The 13,330-nt window shown below is 50.3% G+C and overlaps 3 protein-coding genes across 3 annotated transcripts; all 3 read right to left on the reverse strand.

Moving 5' to 3' along the window:
* Positions 1 to 44: 44 nt before the first annotated feature.
* Positions 45 to 3,301, reverse strand: LOC108099632 (aminopeptidase N). Its single transcript, XM_017203261.1, has 6 exons — positions 2,679 to 3,301; positions 2,318 to 2,614; positions 2,062 to 2,248; positions 1,756 to 2,003; positions 576 to 1,694; positions 45 to 405 (listed from the first exon to the last, which is right to left on the reverse strand). The coding sequence occupies exons 1-6, from the start codon at positions 3,299 to 3,301 to the stop codon at positions 108 to 110; spliced, it is 2,772 nt and encodes a 923-aa protein (XP_017058750.1). The 3' UTR covers positions 45 to 107.
* A 1,573-nt stretch (positions 3,302 to 4,874) lies between these two features.
* LOC108099544 (membrane alanyl aminopeptidase) lies at positions 4,875 to 8,482 on the reverse strand. The gene is made up of 5 exons (XM_017203119.1): positions 8,398 to 8,482; positions 7,393 to 8,083; positions 6,518 to 7,234; positions 5,340 to 6,461; positions 4,875 to 5,280 (listed from the first exon to the last, which is right to left on the reverse strand). Exons 2-5 carry the CDS (start codon positions 8,076 to 8,078, stop codon positions 4,983 to 4,985), a joined length of 2,823 nt encoding a protein of 940 aa, XP_017058608.1. The 5' UTR covers positions 8,079 to 8,083; positions 8,398 to 8,482; the 3' UTR covers positions 4,875 to 4,982.
* A 1,111-nt stretch (positions 8,483 to 9,593) lies between these two features.
* Positions 9,594 to 13,080, reverse strand: LOC108099549 (aminopeptidase N). The gene is made up of 4 exons (XM_017203131.1): positions 12,374 to 13,080; positions 11,479 to 11,953; positions 11,185 to 11,423; positions 9,594 to 11,119 (listed from the first exon to the last, which is right to left on the reverse strand). The coding sequence occupies exons 1-4, from the start codon at positions 13,072 to 13,074 to the stop codon at positions 9,661 to 9,663; spliced, it is 2,874 nt and encodes a 957-aa protein (XP_017058620.1). The 5' UTR covers positions 13,075 to 13,080; the 3' UTR covers positions 9,594 to 9,660.
* Between the last annotated feature and the right edge of the window lie 250 nt (positions 13,081 to 13,330).

Raw genomic sequence — 13,330 nt, forward strand, 5'->3', positions numbered from 1 at the left:
GCGCCTCCCGAACCTTTTTGCCTAGTAATTGCGTACACGAAAAGGGCATTTCTCCCGCAGCGCATGACCACGGCAATCTCTTTATTTCCCCACAACTTATTAGCTAATCAGAGCCAGGCCACCAGGCACACCACTGCCAACAGAACCATCGCCATGGAAGTCGCTCCTTGGCTGGAACTGCCGTTCTTGCGGTCCAAATAGGTGGCCAATCTGTTGAGTCGCTTTTCGGCCCACTGAAGGTTCAGCTCCACGGCTTCTACAGCTTTCGAGAGAACTGTTTGTGAGTCTCCGAAGAGCTGGTAGTTTCCGTCGTAGAACTCCTTGAACAACTGCTGCTGCTTCCGAGTGGTGAAGTACTCCGCCATGTCGCTGATTACCTCCGCCGTTTCCGACCAGCTGTCCAAACTGAAAAAAAAGATTCATAAGAAATACAAATAAAGTGTTAAAACTAATACAACTTGGGAAGTGAAACCAAAAGGAAATGAAATTAGTAAGGTTCCAACTTATATTACTCTTTAATCTGTACGTTATCTAGAAGTTAATTTGATCCCGGTTATAAACAGGTTCCAGCTTACCATATTGCCAGTTCAGTGACGTTCTTAGTTATCATTTCAAAGATGGGCTCCACCAAATGGGGATTCTGCTCGTACAGCCGTGCCACACCGATCTTCTTTTGCTCAACGGTTTCCGCTCCCGCGATGATCATCTTGTAGTAATGAGTCTCGTATTCACTTGTGCAACTGGCTGCGGACCAGAGCATTTCCCGCTCGCTGGGACGAGTTTCCAAGTAGTAGAGTCCCCAAACCGTAGTGTATGAGTTAAAATCGCTACTACTGGCTGCGCAGTAGAAGGTTTCCCGGTAATCCGGAGATGGTTTCTCAGGATTTGTTACGAACTGAACGTTGACCTTGTTCCTGCAACTGCTGACCTGGAATCTACACAGCCACTTGATCAACTTATTCCGGTTGGCCACGTCCAGCGGGGAATCCTGCGCACTCCATCCCACTCCCAGTTTTTCGAAAACCGCTTTTGTAACGTCCGAAAGATATTTCCCGAAGTTGGGCAGCTGATCAGGGGTCATTCGCTGGGCAACCAGGTTCAGGTTCTCGTAGACAGCATACCAGGGCACGTAGTCAACCTCCTTGTTCAGGTACTCCAGGAACTCAAACACCTCCGCGTAATCAATGTAGCCAACTTCTGCGAAGTTGAAGAGGTCATCGATGATCTGGGCCCGGTTCTCCACGGGTATCCCACTGTGGTTCGATGCGGTTAAAGCCACCTTAAGACCTTTCATCAGGGTTTCGTCATAAAGAACCCTTTGGTAGTTTGACTGCCTCAGGTTGACCAAAATCCAATCGATGGGCTGGTCAAAGTATGCGCGATACATGTCAACGACCCTGTGCATATATATGATCGGAGTCATGTTATAGAAATTCGGCTCCAGATTAGTGGTATAGGTTATCGGCACGGTGTATCTCAGAGTGGCATTGCTCCCGTCCTCTGGGTCGAGCAAGAATCGCTGCCTCTGTATATACACCCAATGGTTATCCAGGGAAGCATTCACTATCAGCATGGGATAACCCACTTGCTCCGTGTAATCGGCGAAAAAGTGTTGCAGATCTACATCCTGATTTTTAGGCCAGTTCTCAAAGAGGTGGTAAAATAAGTTATTAGGCACTGTGTTGGTCGATTGGCTGAAAAGAAGATTATTGGTTGTACTTCAAAAGTTGTTTGTTTTATAACTAAATTACTTACTATTGTTTCAGGTAATTCCTGATGGCAGTGTCGAAGTTGTCTGCCCCCATGAGATTACGCCACATCCTCAAAATACAAGCTCCTTTGGCATAGGCGATTCCGCTGAACTTGTAGGCGATCTCGTTGGGTGTGTTGATCTCCGATTCCGGACTGGTCATGGGTTGGGAGCTGTTCCTGGCATCCGTTGCAAAGATCAGCTGCATTTGGCGCACCACAAACTGCTCGTCCAAGCGATACTCCGGATACAGCTGCAATGATTTGGTTTTGTTAATTATACTGAAATACATACTAGGTTAGTATTCCCACCTGGTGTGCCATGAAGTACTCGTAGTAGCGGGCAAAGGCCTCGTTTAGCCAGAAGTAACTCCACCAGGAGAAGGTGACGCTGTCACCAAACCACATGTGCGAAGTCTCATGAGCAATAATACGAATGGCAAACTCCTTATCCGACCAATCGTCTGAGTATTCAGCTTCCTGGACTAGGACGGCATCGCTTCACACAAAAGAAAAGTATAAATTATTTTAAAATAAATATTTAAATAATATTCTAACGCAGACTCACCTGTAGATAATGAGCCCCCAGTTCTCCATGCCGTTGTGAGGAAATTTAGGAGAACTGGCATACTGAAGAACCTCATTGCCCAATTCAGCGTACGGAAGCTGGAACAACTTCTCAAAGGCTGGCACCACCTGCTGACCCACTTGGTAGCTGAACTCGGTGTTGTTATAAAATTCCGGGCGGGTCAGCACAGCAAACTCGCTAACGTTTCCGCGGGCAGAGTAATTGGCCACCATGAAAGCCAGCAGATAAGTGGACATAACAGGGGTTTCCTCGAAGTGGTCCACATAACGATTTTGGCTGAAATTGAGGGAACAACTAAATTGAATACACTTATCCCTTTATATTTTATGTTGCAAAGTACCTTATCGCTGTGGTTTCCCTCAGCTTAGTGTTTCCAATGGCCTGATAGCCATTCGGCCGGACAATCTGCAGCTGGAACTTGGCCTTCATGGCGGGTTCATCGAAGCAGGGGAAGACCAACCGAGCGTTGATGCGCTGCATCTGGGTGACGGCCATCCACCTGGTTACGTTGGAGTCCTTCTCCTCATAGCTGGCGGAGAACAAGCCGGCCATATCCGTTCGTATCTGCCCGGTGAACTTGAACCCCAGCGTGTAGCTTTGGCCAGGCTGAACGGCCTGCGTCAGCGGAACTGTCACCTGTTGAGTGGCTCCCTCGTAAATCAGCCGGCCGATATCGATGGCCTCCAGCAGCGCACCTGTGGCATCGAACAGCCAGCACTCCGATATTTCCAGTGTGTCGGCATGTAGAGTGATTTGTTGGAGCGGCGATTGCGAGACCACCCGCAGAGTTATGCTCACTTCGCCATCGAAGAGCGTGGGCTCCGCGGAATCCCCGAGAACGCCGATGGTCAGGTTGTAGATCGAAGGTACGACGCTGCCGTCCAGCCGGTAATCAGCGCCATTTGCGACTCCGATCAGCAGCAAGGCAAGTAGCCCCAAAACCCGAGATGGCGAACTGCTCATGTCGACCGAAGCTCGAAAACTGGGGACTCGGATGCCGACTGCCAGAACGCCAAAATCACAAAACCAAATAAAAGTTCCCCCCGCAAAACAGGTGTCGTTCGCAGATGATTAGATTACAGAATGTTTGTCAACGATCCAAAATAAGCGTCTCTCACTTAAGTGCCTTATCAACAAGCCATCGGGTGCTCATTAACCTGCTAAATGAAATGACAATTATTATTTTAATTACCCGCTGACTGCTGTCCAATTACTTCAGTTAGAAAAATTTATTGCTAGCTCCAAATAATGAGTAGCTTTATTAGTTTTGATTTCGCAAAGCCAATAAAGCTAACTATTTTAATAAAATGTAATTTTTGAGCATAGTACTATCCATTCACCAACAATTGGGAAGTCCAACTTGCTTTTTAGTATTGTCAGAGAAGGCTCTAGGTTTTTCATTTTGAAAGCACGGCAAGTTCTGATCTCTTCGGTGGCGCGTAAATCACTGCCCTCGCAATGGCAATTCGATCCTATTTTATAGTCCTGGCAAACCATCTTCCCATCTCTGTCACGCCCCTGCGATCAGACCTTACTCAGCAGCAAAGCTCGATCCATGCAGCAGTGCGTTCTTAGAACCGTTGCACTTCTTAAAACAACAACTTCTTAAGAAGGACGATGGTTGGTGCCCCGTCCTTCTTAGAACAACGTGACGCAATTCAAAAATGTACAATCTCATACAGTGGTCAAACCAATCATTCTATGCCGTACATACAGTGGGCAAAATTACTATTCTACGACAGTATTGTGATAACAAACATGTGACGTAACCAGTTGATTTCAAAGCCATTTTAATATTTCTTAGAAGACATTGTAAAAGTTTGGCGATAAGTTCACAATAGTCATAATAATTTATGGTTCGATTAAGTTTAGTATCAAGTGAAAAACAAATCATATCAAACTGTCATCAAATAGTGATAGTAATCGGTGGACATTGAGAAAAAGTACTGTTGTTTAATCTGAAGACTATATTTATTAGCTAAAACCTCCTTAACTTATATTAAATCCCCGAAAGATTAGAAAGTGAATCATAAGAAAAATGTATCTTTATTTAAACAAGAAATCGTAAAAAATATCGAGAAAGATTTATGATACGATAAAATTGCAATTTATGAGTTGTAGTATATTAATAAGCAAGCTACCAATTTAGCCATAAAATCAATGGTCAAATAAATATAAAATAAACAATAATAATAAAACGTAATAAAAAGAAATTTTCACCAAATAATAAAACCGATTCTAACTTAAATGAAATCCCCGAAAGATTGCCAACTGAATCATGGTTCTAAGAAACCGCTTACATAAATCGCAAAACTATCCACAAAGAAAAATGTTTTACTGCCCTGATAAAGTCTTATAGTTATACGGTGATCGATTGATTAGGCACTTTAACTCAATGAAATCCCCCAGAGACTGTAAACTGAATCATCCGCATTCAATGGCGCTAATCAGATTGTAAACTTTGTCGCCGGGCCATTTAAGCCTAAAGTTTGAGTGATTTGCCAAGTGCCCGCCATAATGATATACGAGTGTCGAGTTATCTACAAAAGTTTATAGTTTATTGGGTGCTCTAAGCGTGGAAATACTTTATGGGTTAATGGCTAACGTGACCCGTTTGCACCGAGTGGGCTAATCTCCGCCCGATCTAGTGGCGCAACATGGTGGCCAGGGCGACCATCAGGAGGCTGAGGGCACTGAAGGCGCTGGCCATGGCGCTTCCGTTCCGGTTGGCCAGGTAGCTGCGGAACACTCCCAACTTGGCCGCCGCCCACTGGAGGTTCTCCGAGACGGTTGCCTCCGCGGCGGTCAAAGTGGCCTGCGAGTCGCCGAACTTGGTGCCGCTGTTCCGGTTGAAGGTCTGCAGGTCGGTCAGCTGCTGCTCCGTGGTGAAGCGGGCGGCGATGTTGGAGATCACGGTGGCCACGGCGGAGTATCCACCCATGCTGCAGGGAAATCATGAACATAAATAAAAGCCAGATAAATCAGTATTAAATACACTTACGCCTCAGCCAGATCCTCGAACTTCTGAGTGACCAGGGCGAACACCGGGCTCACGTTCTCGTTGTTCTCAGTGTAGAGCGTGGACAGCACGGAGGACTTGTCCTGCCGGCGGATCTCGTCGCTCAGGACCAGGTTGAACACCCGCTCGATGAGGGCCTGGGTCTTCACGCAGCCGAAGGAGTTCTGCAGCAGGGTCTCCTCGGTGGCCACGGTCTCGGTCTTGAACTTGTTGTACAGGGCCTCGAACTCGGCGGTGCCGCCCTCGCGGAGCGCCACGCAGTAGACGGTGGAGCGGATGTTCTTGGGCACGGTGGTCAGCGACTGGAAGTAGCTCTTGGCCTTGCTGATGCAGTCGGCGCTGCCGTAGCGACAGGCCCACGAGAGGATCTTGGTGCGCAGGTAGATGTCCAGGGCGGAGTCGCTGGTGGTCTCGTTGAAGCCCAGCTGGGAGTAGGCCTTGTTGGTCAGCGCCTGGATGTAGGTGTTGAAGTCGGAGGTGTCGTTGCCCAGCCGGATGGTCAGGTAGCTGAAGCCGTTGAAGGCCGACGTCCAGGGAATGTAGTTCGTCTCCGTTTCCAGGTACTCGATCACGTCCAGGGTGAGGTTGTAGGTGATCTGCCCGGCCCTCGCCAGGTTGAACAGATCGTCGACGATCTGGGCGCGGTTGTTCTCGTGGATGCCGCTCCAGTTGGCGGCCAGCAGGGCGTGGTGGATGGCGTGCCAGTTGCTCTCCGTGTAGTTCACCCGGTAGTAGCCGGTCTGCTGGACGTTGGCAATGATCCAGGTGAGGGCCGAGGGGAAGGTCACGGTCGTGGTCACATCGGGCCGCAGGATGAACTTAGGCGTGGCGTTCTGGAAGTTGTTAGCCTCACTGGTGGTGTACGAGATGGGAATGGTGTACTTCAGGTTGGCGTCCGCTCCGTCGTTCTCCTTCAGCAGGAAGCGCTTCTGGGTGAAGCTGACCGAGAGTCCGTTGGCGGCCAGCGCGGCGTTGACCACCGGGTAGCCCACCTGGGTGGTGAAGCTGGTGAAGATGTCCTCGGAGCTCGCGTTGTAGCTGCTGTTGGGCCACTGGGCCTGCCAGGCTCCCAGGAGGTACTGCGGCACCGATGGCTGGTACTTGCTGGAAAGTGGATTGGGTTACTCCTCTGCAAGCAGATGGACCATCAAGGAACTTACTATTTCTCGAGGTACTGCTGCAGGGCCGTCTGGAAGTTGGCCTCGCCCATGGTGTGCTTGATCATCCGGATGAAGGAGGCGCCCTTGTTGTACGAGATGCTGTTGAACATGCGGCTCAGATGAGCTGGAGTGTAGGTGTTCTCGTCGCTGAGCGGGTTGGTGGCGTTCGTCGAGTCCATGGCCATCACCGACTGGATTTGGTCGACGACGAACTGCTTCTCCAGCTCCCAGTCCTTCTCCACCATGGCGGTGCCGAAGTACTGGAAGTAGCGCGCGAATCCCTCGTTCAGCCAGGTGTAGCTCCACCACTTGCAGGTGACCAGGTCGCCGAACCACATGTGCGCCTGCTCATGGGCCACCACGGCGGCGATGGACTGGCGGGAGGCCAAGGTGGTCGCCGACTCGTCCACCAGCAGACTGCGCTCCCTGTAGGTCAGCAGGCCCCAGTTCTCCATCGCTCCGGCGGAGAAGTCGGGGATGGCGGCCATGTCCATCTTGTCGTTGCCCATCGTGTAGTAGTTCTTGTTCAGATAGGTGCCCATCTCCTGCAGGATCTGCACGCCCACGTTGTAGGGGTACTGGGTCTGGGCGTAGTACTCGGGACGGGCGTACACTCCGAAGGAGTCGTCCCTGCGGGCCACGAACTCCGAAATGATGAAGGCCAGCAGGTAGGTGGACATTATGGGGGTCGTCTTGTACACATCCGTGTAGTAGCCCCTATTTACGGGAAAAAGCAATTGAAGATTTAAATCGTTAGTAAATAATTAAAACAAATATTAAATCAATAAATGTAAGATTCGGAATTTTGTAAGTTCTCTTAAATTCAAAACGAGTCAAAAATCTTTAAATTTGAATAAGTAAAGTGGTTTGCTTACTCCTCGTCGCTGGGATAGGATCCGATCAGCCGGGTGTTACTAGCCGAGTTGAAGGTCCTGTGGCGCTTCAGAGTGACGTTGAAGGTGGCCTTGAACTGGGGCTCATCGAAGCTGGGGAAGGCGCGGCGGGCGTGGTGGGTCTGGAACTGGGTGGAGCCGAGCCACTTGGTCACATTGTTGTCGTCCACATAGTAGCTGCGGTAGAAGCCGTGCATGTCGTCCTGCATCAGACCGGTGTACACGAAGTGCAGGATGTACGAGACGTTGGCCGTCAAGGAGGTGGCTGTCGTGAGCTTGATGATATCCGCATCATCGTCGGTGGAGCTCAGAGTAAGTGTGCTGGGCGTGGGATTGGCGACGCCATCAGCTGGCTTCTGCCAGTACTCGCGGACCGAGTAGGTGATGTTCTTGGAGTGCAGGTGCACGTCGGTGGTGGTCTGGTTGGGCCTCACCTCGATCCAGACCTCGCCGTCGAAGGTGAACCGCTTGGTGCCGTCGGACTCCAGCAGATAGGGTCGCAGGGTGATGTTGTAGCTCACGGGAGAGATGTGTTCGGAGAGGCGGTAGTCCTGCAGGGTGGTGGCCAAGGTGCTCGGTGGCTGGACATCCACGTCCAACTGCCGAGTTCCAGCGGCGGCCAAGGACACGCAGGCTGCCAGGAGAAGAGCCACTCGCAGGGCGAACATCTTAGCTATTGATTAGAAACGTTAAAAAAAAGAAATCGTTTTAACACTGAGGAAGATTTTAAAGTCCGAAGATAAGTACTAAATAGGAATGCATGTTTGGCATCACGATTACAATAAATTTTCAAGAGATTGTAAGCTTTTCAACAAAAATCTTCTTGTCACAGAAAATTCTTTAAACTGTAGTATATATATATTTAAAAAGCTATGATATCCTTTGTTTATTTTTCAATAAAAATCTATGTTATCCTTTATCGTGCACAACTAGACTTCTTATTTCACCAGAACCAGAAACACTTATATAACCACTTTGGAAACTCACTGTTCAAGGGTTCGATCGCGGACCCGGGACTAGAATTGGTATTTCGCACGCCACTCGGCACGCGATTCGGATCGAAGACTAAAGGCCGCCTGGCTTTGGGACCAGTTTATATGAAATTGCCAAGCGCTGGCCGACTTGGCCATTATCAGCGGTTTATCTGCAGCCTTTACCTTTTTATTTCGGTCCAGATAAAGTTGGCCTGGTCTATAGATTAAGCGGCGATAGCGATAAGAGGACATTGCGGTGATTTACACACTCTGCCATTGGCTACCAATCCACGCTCTTCGAATATCGCTAGACGATGGCATAACATTGGATTTTGGCTGCACTGCTTGTTTGTGGAAGCCTCGCCGCTTTATGGTGCACTGCCTCCAATCTTATCGAGCATGAGTTGCACTCTTTCGAGGAGGAGTGACAAGCAACGTTGTCTTTTCAAATATGTTGAGTCAACAGTCGGACTTGAATCGGATCATTCCATTACATTCTAGAACTAAAATAATAGAACATTTTGGTTCCATGCTTAAAGTTTTTTTTTTTTATGTTTCGAATATTACAACCAAATTAAATCTTTATAAAAAATTAAGTTGACAATCTGAAGCTTATCAAAATAAAAGCCACAATCTATTGAGTATTTTTCGGTTTTCAAGGAAACTTTTCCTGCTCTAAAACACTTGGCAAATAATAATTGTACCCAAAGCAGAGTAGAAATCGAAAGCCAATATTTATAGTCCCATTTAAAAAAAAACTTTACTTTGCTGACAATTTCGCTTTTGGTGGTTCAGGAAAAATTATTCCGATAGAGCAAAAAATAAGTAAAACCACAAGAATATAATAGTGATCCTTTGTTCTATTGAAATAATATTTAATACAACCCTTCTATATTATTTATTTTTCATCCACCTGCAGCTGATAAGGATAATCACCTACTTCGCCAAAATAATAAATTTTAATTGCTTGGTTCCTCAGGAAATTTGATTTCTTTGTTTCCACTGGGGAAACTACAGGATAGATTTGTAAACCCCGCACTCTTTTGGTTTTAGTTGCCACGGCTGATTACGGAACGATTTTATGGCTCCGCCTGGAAGAGGAAATTTATGAGATCACCCCTTATCTGGCCAAATCGATCAGGCGATTCACGATTCACGGCCGTAAAACCCCGGAGGGAACTGTAAATTCTCAGAGTGAGCAAACAAGTCTTTGGGGTATTAAAGGAATTTATTGGCGCACGAGTGCGGGTCTACGACTAACTTAGGAAACTACGTTCTAGAACAGCTTGGCGGCCAGGAGGCAGGAGGCCAGGATGGCCACCAGGGAGGCGCTCAAGGCGGAGCTGCCGCTCCTGGTGCTGTAGGCGGTGACCCAGGTGATGAGGGGCTCCCGGTTGGACTGCAGCCAGGCGTTGTTGGCGTTCACATTGGTGTCCACGCTGGTCTGCAGGGTGGTGGGCACGTACTCGGAGTCCTTCACGGTGTCCACTAGCTTCTGCAGCTCCACGCGCTGCTTGTCGTTCACCACGTAGGCGGAGATGCCGACGATGTCGCTGTACAGAGGGTTCACTCCGCCGAATCCGGTGTCCAGCTGGGCGTACTCCTCCCAGTTCTCCTGCAGGAAGGCGACGGCGGCCAGCAGACCCACCTCGCCGCGGGAGTAGGCGGGGCTCAGCAGGGTGATCCTCTCCTGCACGCGGATGCTGTTCGACTTGTCGATGCTGCTGGCCAGGAACTTCTCCAGCTGCGCGGTGCTCTGGGAGCAGCCCAGGGCGGAGATCAGGAGCCGGCGCTCGGCCTGGTCGGTGGAGTTGAGCAGCTTGTTGTACACGAAATCGAAGGTCTTGTCATCGGCCTGCTTGAGACCGTTGCAGTAGACCTGCGACTGCAGATTGGGTTCGATCACGGTGCCCTGCTCCACCAGAGCGGTCAGCTTGGCGGTGGTCTCCGTGAGGCAGCTCTCCAGTCCAGCGAGGCAGGCGATGTTGATCAGCAGGTTGCGGGTGAACTTCACCAAATGCTGCTCTCCGCTGAGGTCGTTCACTCCGAACTTGTCGTACTGCAGGCTCACCAGCTCGCGCACGTAGTACTGGAAGTTGGCGTAGTCAGCATCGCCACTCAAGTATCGGTTGAACAGGGTGATCACCGTGTTGGCGGCGGACCAAGGGGAGTACTGGTCCTCCTGGGGCAGGTAGGTCAGCAGCTGCAGCAAGGTGGCGTGGGGCACGCGTCCGCTGGTGGAGAAGCGGTACAGGTCGTTGATCAGCTGGGCGCGGTTGCGGGGATCGATCTTGTGCGGGCGGGAGATCAGTCCGTCGGTGATCAGCTGCCAGTTCTCGGTGTCGTAGTTGACGCGGTAGTAGCCGGTGGACTTCTTGTTCAGGATCAGCCAGTTGGCGTTGTCCAACTTAGCGTCGATGGAGATCTCCGGGGTGTTGAGCAGGTAGTGGGTGGCCTCCGTGTCGCGGAAGTCGGGGTTCGAGAAGTCGGCGTAGTTGATGGGCACGTACCACAGCTTGTCGCTGGTGTAGTCCTTGTCGTTGGTGTACACCGACTGCCTCACGGTGAAGGAGCCGTTCTCGTAGTTGCGGGTCACCGTCAGCAGCGGAACTCCGCCCTGGTTGGTCCAGCTGCCCATCATGTTGGCCACGGTGGCTGGCACCGCGTAGTTCTCCTCCACGGCGGCCTTGGCGATGCCCGCGAACAGCTTGTCGGGATTGGCAGCGGTGAATTGGCTGGATGGAGTTTAGATTTCACTGATTAGTGAACTGAACAAGATTAGTTTGCACTCTTGACTTACTTATCCACCAGGTAGTTGTGCAGACCGCGCTGGAAGACGGTGTTGGTCAGGGCGTGGCGCCACATGTCCAAAACGGATCCCGCCTTGGCATAGGAAACGGAGTCGTAGAGCAGGGCGATCTCGGAGGGCTTCTGGACGAAGTGGCTCATGGGACGAGCACTTGCGTAGGCATCGTTGACCAGGGCACTCTGGTAGGAGCCGGCATGGAAGGTCTGGAAGATGTCCCACTCGGGATAGGCCTGCAATCGAATATCGTTAGCAATGTACCATTAAATCACTTAAATTCCAGCTCACCAAATCCACAGCCAAGTTCTCGAAGAGCGTGGCGAATCCCTCCTTGAGCCACAGGAAGCTCCACCACTCGATGGCCACCAGATCGCCGAACCACATGTGGGCGTCCTCATGGGCCTCGATGGTGGCGATGTTGGTCTGGGTGCTGATGGTCGAGTTCACGGGGTTGTACAGCAGGTATTCTTCGCGGTAGGTGGCCAGACCCCAGTTCTCCATGGCGCCGGCGGCGAAGTCGGGGACTCCAGCCTGGTCCAACTTGGGCAGGGCGAAGGGAACGCCGAAGTAGCCGGAGAGGCGCTTCTCCACCAGCATTCCGGTGGTCAGAGCCCACTCCTGGTCGTTCTCAGTTCCCTTGCGGGAGAAGACGCGCTGCGGCAGGCCATTCAACTCTCCTTCCGAGTAGACGAACTCGGAGACGATGAAGGCCACCAGGTAGGAGGGCATGTTCACGGTCTTCTCGAAGGAGGTGACTCCAGAGCTGAAAGGGGGACCATAAATTGATTGGTTAAATGATTATTTTGCATTTTTACCTAGTTTATTACCGACATTTATTGTCAATACTACTACTTGTTATAAAAGAGCCATAAATGACGGGGCAGAATACATATGTTGCTTTTCTTTCATTCACTATACCACTATATTTCATGTGAACTTTTAATGAATTTTTCCTTATATGAATTCAAAGTACTGATAGCCATATGAAAGCCATAAATGTGTTTCTGTGCAACCACCCTAAAGATTGGTATGCTTATCATAAATTTAAAGTCATCGTTCCATAAAAAGAAATTTTAAATTATATAACCTCCTTTCAAATAACTATTAAAAATATATATGAATAGGAGAAACCCCTTTAATTGCGAAACCCAAAAAGGAAGTAAATCCCCGAAAAGGTACCCACCTGGAGGCAGTCTCGTTCACTGGCATGTTGCTGATGGCGTTGTAGCTGGGGTCGTGCTTGATGGTGATGGTGAACTGGGCCCTCTTCGAGGGTTCGTCGTAGCAGGGGAAGGCGTGGCGGGCGTCGGTGCTCTCGAACTGGGTGGTGGCCAGGTACTTGGTGTTGCCCTCCTCGTCGGTGAAAGTGGACAGGTAGAAGCCTCCGTTGTCCGTGCGCAGGTGTCCCTGGTAGTTGATCGTGAGGATCCACGTGGTGTCAGCGGGGAAGGTGACTCCCGTCCTGGAGAAGGTGAGGAACTCGCGGGCCGCCTCGTACGAATGGTCCAGTTCCTGGGCCACGGCTCCCTCGACTCCCACCTGGATGATGCTGGCGGTGTAGTTCTCCAGCTGGCGGGCATGGACCACGATTTCCGAGGTGGCAGCCGTGACGTTCAGGGTGATGGCAACGGTTCCGTTGAAGACGGTGTCTCCGGTGTGCACATTGGTGCTCAGGTTCACATCGTAGTGGACGGGGACCGTCTCGTTGGGCAGGCGGTAGTTATCCTCGTCCGCGAAGGGGACCACCAATCGCTGGTTGGGGTTCTCCAGGCTCTGCAGCTGCTCGAAGGGCGGGAAACTGCGCACCACCGCCGCCTGGGTGGTGCAAACGGCCACCACAAGGACCAACAATAGGGACATGCCCCCGATCTGAACGCGACTCATGGCGAAAACGCGGCAAGACTAAAGTGGCGAACTTCGGGCAGCCACTTTTAAACGAGAGGCGGGCCATCTTATCTTCTGGCACAACTTGGCATAAAGATTAGCCCAATCTTTTGGCGTGGAATGACCATTACTACAACGTCTCTCCTTTCAGTTGCGGCTCCATTGGCAGTAAATCAAGTATTTCACTACCCTTTAAAGCCGCTGAAAATGTATTATAGCTATGGTTGGCAACAATCACGTCTCAGATAATGCCGAA

This window comes from Drosophila ficusphila, unplaced genomic scaffold (genome assembly GCF_018152265.1).
Source record: "Drosophila ficusphila isolate 14025-0441.05 unplaced genomic scaffold, ASM1815226v1 contig_791, whole genome shotgun sequence".
Lineage (NCBI taxonomy): Eukaryota > Metazoa > Arthropoda > Insecta > Diptera > Drosophilidae > Drosophila > Drosophila ficusphila.